The following is a 10848-nucleotide window of genomic DNA, read 5'->3' on the forward strand; positions in this document are numbered from 1 at the left end:
GTTTAAAAGACTATACTTTCCATATCGAATTACTTTGACATCTTTGTCAAAAATTAATTAACAGGCAGAAGGAGGTGAATCCTGGGAGCCAAGGGCAGAGAGAGGCAAGTCCCCAGAGAAGTGGGAATGGCCAACAGCTCCCTGAGAAGATGCCTTCCGTCCTTCCTGGGCAGGCAAGGGAAGTCTCAAGAATACACAAGAGAAGGGAGAGTGGCAGAGCCCAGGCTGGGGATGTTAAAAGGGACTCACGGTGAGGATGGGGGCGGGCCCGAAAGTCCCACCTGACTCCAGGCTGCAGGAGGGAGCGTGGGACGGGGGCGGAGCCGCTGGCGATGACAACAGCCCCACGTGATCGGCCAACACTGAGTCTTGCCTCGCCCTGGCGTCGGAGCCGCCGTCGCTCGCTCCTTTCTCGGCTGTGGTACCTGTTCCCGGTGGCCCTGAGGACGTGCGGGCCAGGTGCGGCCCCGAAAGCAGGAAGCGGAGGGGGAGCAGGTAAGGGAGACGGAGGGGGTCCCTGGGGTTGGTGTGGGGGAGCGGCCCCGGCCTGCGGATGCCCCACCCCCGAGGAGCCGCGCTGAGACGCAGCCGGTGCACGATGCAGCCCCGGGGCCCCGCCGCGGGACCGCGAGCCTTTAGTGAGCGGAGGAGTGCCTGGCCCCGCGGGAGCCGGCGGTCCTGAGGCTGCGGTCCTGAGGCTACGGCCCTTCTGAAGCACCTGCCTCCGCCACCAGCGCAATCTTTTCTGAGATCCCTGCTCCGCCCTTCTTGATGCAGAAAATGGTGGTCAGCTTGGGGGGCGGGGCGGCTGAGGCGCGGGGAGAGGGCGGCGAGGAGGGCCCGGGCCCGGCGCGGGGAAGGGGCCGGGTGGCGGCGGGTCCTCGCTAGTGTTCCGCTGCAGCAGCCTCCACTCTTCCCACCCCGGCCGTCTGCAGGTCTGCGAGGCTAAGTGTCGAGGCGACGCACCTCACGTCGAGAATCGGGAGGAGGAGGAGACTGCAAGGATAGGCCCAGGTCGGTGCGAGGGACGGTGGCGGGGCGGGGGTCAGAACATGACGAAAGCCCAGTCTGGGACCCCAGTCGGTGCCTTCACTGCTACGCTTCGCAATCCCCCACCCCCACCCCTTCTTCGTCCTCCATTTTGGCGCCTGCAGAGGCCTGGAGATGGATCTGCAGAGAAGATGGTGGGCTTTGCGGGAGAGAGGGGCGCGGACTGCCCCCCCACCACCCCGAGGGTACACGGGGCCTCTCTGGTGGGAAAAAAAATGAAATTTAAAAAAGGCCTTTGAAATCCAGGGCTCTGAATTTTGAAAGGTGGGTAGTCGGGCCTCTGTCCTCGGTGCTGATCAGTTCACCAAGAATTGAGTCCGTTTTCTCTCTGTCTCCTAGGAGTAATGGAGTCCAAAGAGGAACGAGCGTTAAACAATCTCAACGTGGAAAATGTCAACCAGGAAAATGATGAAAAAGATGAAAAGAAGCAAGTTGCTAATAAAGGGGAGCCCTTGGCCCTCCCTTTGAATGTTGATGAATACTGTGTGCCTAGAGGAAATCGTAGGCGGTTCCGTGTTAGGCAGCCCACCCTGCAGTATAGATGGGACATAATGCATAGGCTTGGAGAGCCACAGGCAAGGATGAGAGAGGAGAATATGGAAAGGATTGGAGAGGAGGTGAGACAGCTGATGGAAAAGCTGAGGGAAAAACAGTTGAGTCATAGTCTGCGGGCAGTCAGCACTGACCCCCCTCACCATGACCATCACGATGAGTTTTGCCTTATGCCCTGAATCCTGATGGTTTCCCTGAAGTTAATAGGGAGACCCCAGCTTCCTAAACTTACACATTTGTGGTGTACCTTTGTCGTAAACCTTTTGATGTTACCTATTTCTTGTGGGTCTCCTATTACCAGCTTCAAACTGAATGTTGTTTTGACCCAGTTTGTAAGCTTCTGTCAGCAGGGGAGTTTTACCTACTGCATGGAAAGATGCTCATTATATATTGTGAAGTTAATAAAACAGTTTTAAAAACCATTCTCTGCATTCTTTTTTACTTTAAATCTTAAATATGAACATCAACAGTCATATATGTACACATATATACACATATATAGAAAATCGTGTTTATCTTTGTGGTAGAATTAAGAGGGAGTTTATTCTTGCTTATCCATAATTTCTTATTTTTTAAAATGGAACACGTATTACTTATAAAAAGCAATGTGACCACCTTATAAAAGCAATGTGAGCACTTAATAAACACTTGTGACAGAATCTCAATTTTAACTTGCTTCTGGGATCTCTTTTTAGAAATGTTTAAGAGACACATCTCTTTGAAGATCATAATATTTATCAGTAAGATGAAGACAATCACCTCCCAGGCTTATTGTATGGACCAGAAAAGGTAATGAGGTTGTAAGCTTTCTCCCAAGTTCTTGTTCTTACTGACATGCATGACCCAACCCTTTAGATATTCCCTTCTGTTATTAGAGGAAATCTCCAAGGTGAGGTCTTCCCTATATTCACAAGTCCAGTGGGCTAAGGAGTGGGTACTTTCATTCCTCTGCTGCTGTGCTCTATTCTCATCATCTCCCCTGGGTATTACTCTGTTTTCTAGGTTTTGCTCCCTACACTGGCTCCTTCCACTGCAGATGTTCAGGAATCCTCAAAGTGAGAAAGTCCCACCAATTTCTCTGGAATTTCCAGTGGATTGAATCCTTGCTCTACTCTACAAAAGAGTGAACAAATCCCCTCTCCCTGCTTTGTTTCATGGAAAAACATTGTCTAGTTCTTTCCTTACAGGTAGTTCTGTCCCAGGAAACCTCCTCCTCAGTATAGCAGACTATGTAAGATGTGTGAGGAAGCACAGCCCACTTTCAATCTGAGATAGTCCCACCTCATACCAGCTCACATTCACCTGAAATCCATGAATGTACAGAATTTTGTTATCTATATGGAGTTGGACATCAGGAAATCACTTAGTGAATCAATGGATACACAAATGAGATCTTTATGAGAAGTCTATGGGAAGACAATTGGGGTTAAGTGTCCCAGCAGAACTAGGGAAATAAAATCCCCGTCAATTTGTGCTAATTAGATGAAATACACACATTTTATGTATGAGGACAGTCTCATAAACTTAAAGTCAGGATTCCAGAACAGGAGTTGGCAAATAACCCAAATCTGGCCCACTGCCTATTATTTGGCTGATAAGAATGATGTTTACATTTTTAAAGGTTGAAAAACTTGAGGATATTACACCAAAACTATGAAATTCAAGTTTTGGTGTCCATAAATTTTTATTGGAACAATGGCCTGCTTATTCATTTACATGTTATCTATGGCTATTTTTGTACTACAGTGGCAGAGTTGAGTAGTTGTGAAAGAGATAGTATAGCTAGCTTACAATGACTACATATTTTTTATCTGGTCCTAGCAGAAAAAGTTTGCCACGCCTGTTCTAGAATATAACATTGCAATGGAACTTGTGAAACCAAAGGGGAAAAGTGGATAGGCAGATGAAAATGTCACATAACATCACAAACCCCAGACATGAATCAGATGCCTAAGTAATTTCAAAGCTCTTTCTCCTTCTGCAGGCGCTTAAGACACAAGACAGAAGATTATAGAGAGGCTAGAGTTGAAAGGTCAGGAAAATTGATAAACAGAGAGGCTTATGTCCTACCAGACTTTTTACTTTTGATTGTCAGTGTTGGCACCAGCTTCAATGGAAGAAAAAAAGTGTTCATGAGGAGAAATTAAATTCATGTGTGAACTGATATCATATCCATGATAGAAAATGCATATCTCTTCTATGTCTAGGCAGATTGAAGTTGCCTGTCAGTTTCTCAGAGAAAGTTGAGTTTGAGATTCTACTCTATGAAGAGAGTCTTCTGCTAACCAGTTTCTCTTGGCTCTTCACAGAGTGTTTCTGTCTGAAGGGGCAGTTGAGGCAGTAGCATGTGAGTGATCAGGCTCCATATAAAATGCTCAAGCAACTACCAGCAACTAGCAGAAAGTGAGCAAAAGGCAACAGAGAGCAGAGCATAACATTCCCTCAAGGGGAGCAGCTATGTCTAAGGTTCCTAAGGCATTGCCTATATATCATTTCTATACGTTATTTGGTGAGCCTCCTTTTCTCCTTTACTGTGGCCATTCTTCACAAAATGTGTAAATTCTTCCCATAAAAGCCCACAAATTCTGACAAAGAGCAGACAGGGAGCTTAGAGAGTGTGCCTTGGTTCTCAAAGAAAAAGGATGTTCAAAAAGGATGTTTGAGATGTAGATATGGATTAGACCATTTGGGTTTAGCACATCATGTACATCCAGTAAATACTTGTTGAATGAATGAATGAAAAACTGAACAAAAGAAATATAGATTTAGTGATATTCAGCAAATAGTAACAATACATTTTTGGATCCTTACGTATTTCTAACAAAATTGAGATAATGTGGATAATATCTCATAACTTTCTAATGAAACAGTTACTGTTTATTTTCTTAAAAATTTCAAGTCCGTTGAAGGAAATGTAGAAAGTAAACTTAAAGACTATTGTATGACCAAAGGAAGTGCTGCAGTTTGAACATTCTAGTCCAGGATAGGGCAAGAAGGGACACAGACACTGGACTCTTCCAGGAATTCTAGATAGCATAGGAAGCGCACTTTGGTTAGAAGTAAAATAAAGCCTTCATGATTAACCGTCATTTAAAACACTAATCCACATTTATGCTTTCAATGAAAATGGAGTAACAGGGACTGGATTTACCTCCCTAACTGAAACAACTAAAACTTGGACAGAATATATGAAACAACACTTTTCAGTCACTTATCATCTATCAGAGAGTGGAGGGCAAAGTTATCTGAGAGAGGGTAAATAAGTAACATGAGCCTTATGATTGTCTCTGACTTACTGGATATTAGAATTAAAATGTATGTTTTAGCACAAAAGCCAGAAGAGGGGGGAAATAATAACACAAAGACCAGAAGAAGAAAAATGAAAGTACACAGTTTTAAGGTTCTTATTCTATATATTAATATCACTTGACTGTAGATTCTGATACATTACAGGTGTTTACTATAAACCTTAAATCAACCAGTAAAGTTATAACTAATAAGCCAACATATGAGGTAAAATGGAATCCTCAAAATAATTGAAAGAAATTCAAAAAAAGAGAACAAAGGACAGGACAAATGAAAACAAGATAACAAGATGTTTGACTTAAACTCAAATATCAATAATCACATTAATGTAAGTGGTTTAAACACCTCAATCATAAAGCAGAGATGGTCAGATTGAATAGAAAAGAAACTCACCTCCATGTGTCCATGTGTTCTCCTTGTTCAACTCCCACTTATGAGTGAGAACATGCAGTGTTTGGTTTTCTGTTCTTGTGATAGTTTGCTGAGAATGATGGTTTCCAGCTTCATCCATGTCCCTGCAAAGGACATGAACTCATTCTTTTTTATGGCTGCATAGTGTTCCATGGTGTATATGTGCCACATTTTCTTTATCCAGTCTATCATTGATGGACATTTGGATTGGTTCCAAGTCTTTGCTATTGTGAATAGTGCCACAATAAACATAAGTGTGCATGTGTCTTTATAGGGCTTGGGGAGGGATAGCATTAGGAGAAATACCTAATGTAGGTGACAGGTTGATGGGTGCAGCAAACCAACATAGCGCGTGTATACCTATGTAACAAAACTACACATTTTGCACATGTACCCCAGAACTTAAAGTATAATAATAATAATAATAATAAGTATGTGAAAAAAAGAAACTCACAAATATATGCTGCCTATAGGAACCTTATTTTGAATTTAAAGATACAAATTGTTTACAAGTAAAAGGATGGAAAAGATGAATAATTTTATTACAAATCAAAATGATGCTTGAATGACTGTATTGATATCAGATACAATAAATTTCAGAGCCAAGAATAATACAAGGAATAAAGGAGGTCATTATATAATTTTAAGTGGCATATATATCAAGAGGACATAACAATTCTAAGCATTCTTGTACTACAGTGCTTCAAAATACATGAAACAAAAACATAGAACTGCAAGGAGGAATAGACAAATTCAGTTACAGGGATTTCAAAACCTTCTCTAAAAATTTGATAAAATGGAAACTCAGCAAGTGTCTATAAGACTTGAACAACAGCATAAAACTTACCACCAATAACAGTAGTTTATATGTTTGTTTCACATGCACGTGGAACATTTACCAAGGTAGTCCATATTCAGAGCAATAAAATTAATCTCAGTAATGTTAACAGGATTCAAATAATAAAACCTATGTTTTCTAAGCACAATGGAGTTAAATGAGAAACCAATAACAGAAAGATCTCTGCAAAATCCTCAAATATTTAAATTAGCACAAAATAACACATGTCTAAGTAACCCATGGCCGAAAAGAAATCAAAAGGGAAATTAGAAGGTACTCTGAAGTGAGTGAAAGTGAAAACTCAACATATGATAATTTGCGGAATGTGGCAAAAGAAGTACATAGGGGGAAATTTATAGCACTAAATACATATATTAGGATAAAAGAAAACCCTATGATTATTAAATAATGAAAGTTTTACTTAAAATCATCCCTCCATAAAAACCTCTAGGTTGAGATGGCTTTACTGGCAATTCTGTCAAACATCTAAGGATGACATAACACCAATTCTATGCAAAATCTTCCAGAAAATTGAAGATGAGGAAATACTTTCCAAGTCACCCCATGACATTAGAATTGTCCAGACAACTAAACCAGATAATTATATTACAAGGAAATATAACTATAAGCCAATATCCCTCATGAACATATATGCAAAAATTCTCAACGAAATGTTAGTAAAATTGAATCCAGTGATATATAAAAAATACAATACACCATGATCAAAAGTAGTTTTTATGCTAGGGAATCAAGGTAGGGTTGATATTAGAAAAAAATGATAATTTACCACATTAACATAGTAAAAAAAAGTTATGATCATCTCAATGGATAATGAAAAAAAACAGTTGCCAGAATTCCAATATTCACTACTGATTAAAATACTGAGTAGCCAGGTGTAGATAAAATACCTCAACCCAATAAAATGCATCTACAAAAGCATACATAATGATGTGTACATAAAGACTAAATGCTTTCCCCCCAAGATGGGAAACAAGGGAAAAATGGACACTGTCACAAAATTGACTCAACATTGTATTAGAAGTTCTAGCCAGGGCGGTAAGACAAGAAAAAGAAATAAAAGTATTACCTATTGCAAAGGATGAAGTAAAACAATTTTTATTCATAGAAAACATAATTGCCTATGAAGAAACTCCTAAATAGTATACAAAAAGCTACTAGAGCTAATAATGTGAATTTAGAGAAGTTGCAGGATACAACCCACAATATACAAATTTAGTTGTACCTCTATATACTAGCAATGTATTAAGTTTCCTGAGACTTCCTCAACAAATTACCACAAACTTGGTGACTTCAGAAAAACCTAGAAATTTATTATCTCACAGTTTTGTAGGCCAGAACTCCAAAGTCAAGGTGTCACCAGGGCCATGTTCTCTCTGATGGCTCTTGTAAAGAATTCTTCCTACCCCTTCCAGCTTCTAGTGACCCCAGGCATTTCTTTGTGGCAGAAAGACTCTCATCTCTGCTTCTCCTCTCTGTGTCTCTGTGTATTCTTTCTCTCTCTTATAAGGATGTACTCACTGAATTTAATCCTCACCCTAATCTAGTATGATCTCATTTCTTTTTCTTTTTCTTTTCTTTTTTTTTTTTTTTTTTTTTTTTTTTGAGAAGGAGTCTCGCTCTGTCACCCAGGCTGGAGTGCAATGGCACCATCTCGACTCACTGCAAGCTCCACCTCCCAGGCTCACGCCATTTTCCTGCCTCAGCCTCCCGAGTAGCTGGGACTACAGGCGCCCGCCACCACGCCCGGCTAATTTTTTGTATTTTTAGTAGAGACAAGGTTTCACTGTGTTAGCCAAGATGGTCTCGATCTCCTGACCTCGTGATCCGCCCGCCTCGGCCTCCCAAAGTGTTGGAATTACAGGCGTGAGCCACCACACCCGGCCTGTATGATCTCATTTCAACCCTTAATTAATTACATCTGCAAATATCCTATTTCAAAATGAAGTCCCATTCTCAGATTCTGGTTGTATATGGATTTTGGGGAAAAATATTCAAAACACTACAAACGGTGAATAACCAGACTAAAATTTTTAAAAAATATAATTTACAATAGCACTAAAAAAAAAAATACTTTGGGATAAATTTGACAAAAGATGTACAAGGCCTGCACACTGAAAAGTACCAAACATAAATTAAATCCTAGCAGTTTTTTGTAAAAATTGACAACCTGATTCTAAAGTGTATATTAAAAAGTCTAAAAGACTAAGAACAGTCAAAACAACATTGAAAAGACAAACATTTTGGAGGAGTTTCACTATTTTATTGTAAGACTTATTATAAAGGTACAGTAATCAAAACACTTTGCACAGAGCATTGCAGTCCTACAGTATTTATCAGCATAAATATAGACAACTTGATCAGTGGAATGGGATAGTGAGTGAAGAAATAGACCCACACATATATGCCAGTTGATTTTTTTTTAAAATAGTAACAGAGTCTCACTGTGTTGCCCAGGCTGGAGTGCTAGCGATGCAATCATAGCTCACTGTAACCTTGAACTACTGGGCTGAAGTTATCCTACAGCCTCATCCTTCAAAGTAGCTAGGATTACATGTGCATGCCATCACAGCCGATTGATTTTTTTATTTTTGTAGAGATGGGATTGCCCAGGCTGGTCTCAAACTCCCAGTCTCAAGTGATCCTCCTGGGTCACCTTCCCAAAGTGCTGGAATTATAATCGTGTGCCACTTTGCCTGGTTCTCCAACTGATTTTTGACAAAGGTACCAAGGTAATTCCATGAGGAACAGATACTCTTTTCAACAATTGGTGTTGGAACAACTGGATAGCCATTTTCAATAATAGCAATACTTACAAGAACCTTATCTCACATCATATGGAAAACTTGGCTCAAACTGTATAATAGACCTAAATTTAAGAAATAAAACATAAAGCTTCTAGAAGAAAGCAGGAGAAACTCCCAGTGACCTTTCATTGATAGAAATTTTAAATTAGAACTAAAAAGAACAGGCTCTAACAAGAACAGATCAGATCAATATGTTAGATTTTTATCAAACCTTAATTTTTTTTTCTTTTCAAAAGATACTGTTGATTCTCTGAGAAGGACAAGACAAATTGGTAGGAATTCCAAGCCCCCTCCCTACAACATAAATAAAGACACACACTACCAGAGTACAAGAGACTTGCTTGAAAGCCACACAGCTGAGAAGCTGCAAGTCCACAGTGAGACTGAGCTGGACTAGAACTTATTGTATAGCAAAAACCTGACCTTCATGCTTCTAGCTCTACACAAGATGGAGCAGCCCCATCCCTCCAAGCTTCCCTATTACAACTAAAAAAACCGTAGACACAACACAACAAACATGCATAGGAAGACTCTGAAAGGTAGGAAGACTGAAAGGTAGGAAGAGGTAGACAGACTGCCTAAAGGACCTTGGAACTTACGGAACAACATAGCAGCGAGTTCCCTTGATTTCCTTACTGTCTCCTATATATAATGAACAGGACTCTGGGAAAGCCTCCCATCAGGAGCATCCAACAGTCATGAACATGAAAAGCTTCAAGAAAAACCTGTTTCCTCTAGCCAAGTACAGAGAAAAAGGTTATTTAACAAAAAACATTTTTGGATATGTTTATGCTATCAAGAAAAATCCCAAATGGTACAGTATAATTTCATCTATATAACATTCTTGAAATGACACCATTATAGAGATGGAGAGCAGTTTTGTGGTTGGCAAAAGTTAGCAGGAGAGAAGGAAGGGAAGGTGATTTTGGTTATAAAAGGGTAGGACAAGGAATGTCTGTGATGTATCTTGCCTGTAGTGGTGGTCATAAAAATCAATACATGAGAAAATTGCATAAAACTAAATATATACATGCACATGCAAATGAGTGCATGTAAAAGTGGTGCAATCCGCATAAGGTCGATGGATTGTAGCTATGTCAATTTTCTGGCTGTGATATTGTACTATAGCTATGAAAATGTTACATTTGAGGGAAACTGGACAAATGGTACGGTGGCTATCTCTATATTATTCCTTTTTGTTTAGTAATAGCTTTATTAAGGTATAAGGCATATATTATAATATTTATCCATATAAGGTGTATAATTTTAATACTTTTTGTATATTCACAGATATGTACAATCAACATCACAAAAAGTTTTAAAATATTTTCATCACATCAAAAATAAACCCCATGCTCTGTAGGTATGACCCCTACCTCTTCCAACCCTAAAGTCCTAACTGACTACTAATCTACTTTCTTTCTCTGTGGATTTGTCAATTCTGGACATTACATATGCATGGACTCATACAGTAAGTCAATTTTTCATTGACTTATTCATCATTGGTATGTCTTCTTTTTAGAGCTGAATATTCAGATCGTTTGCAACATATTTTGTTGGGTATTTTTAGTTTTGTTTTGCTTTTATATTGGTAAAATATACATAACATAACTTTTACCATTTTAGCAATTTTTAAGTATATAGTTCAGTGGCATTAAGTACATTCATATTGTGCAACTAAGTAAGAGGTGGGACTCAACTCTGCAGGCATGGCTCAGACACTGGACCAAATTGAAGACCAGTTAAAACAAAGACAGGGTGGAAGCAGTTTTCAATAAGACATGCTAACCAGTGTACCATGTCAGTTTACCATTGTCATGGCAACACCTGGAAGTTATCACCCTTTTCTTTTTTTTCTTTTTTTTT

The 10848-nt window shown here is 39.8% G+C and overlaps 1 protein-coding gene across 2 annotated transcripts; it reads left to right on the top strand.

Moving 5' to 3' along the window:
- The first annotated feature begins 337 nt into the window (after positions 1–337).
- LOC105499775 (brain expressed X-linked 2) lies at positions 338–2024 on the top strand. Of its 2 annotated transcripts, none has more exons than XM_011772571.2 (3): positions 338–495; positions 936–1014; positions 1390–2024. In XM_011772571.2, the coding sequence occupies exon 3, from the start codon at positions 1395–1397 to the stop codon at positions 1779–1781; it is 387 nt and encodes a 128-aa protein (XP_011770873.2). In that variant the 5' UTR covers positions 338–495; positions 936–1014; positions 1390–1394; the 3' UTR covers positions 1782–2024. The 2 variants fall into 2 exon arrangements, with proteins under 2 accessions (XP_011770873.2, XP_011770872.2); XM_011772570.3 differs by having other exon boundaries at positions 345–786.
- The last annotated feature ends 8824 nt before the right edge of the window (positions 2025–10848 follow it).

This window comes from Macaca nemestrina, chromosome X (assembly GCF_043159975.1).
Source record: "Macaca nemestrina isolate mMacNem1 chromosome X, mMacNem.hap1, whole genome shotgun sequence".
Lineage (NCBI taxonomy): Eukaryota > Metazoa > Chordata > Mammalia > Primates > Cercopithecidae > Macaca > Macaca nemestrina.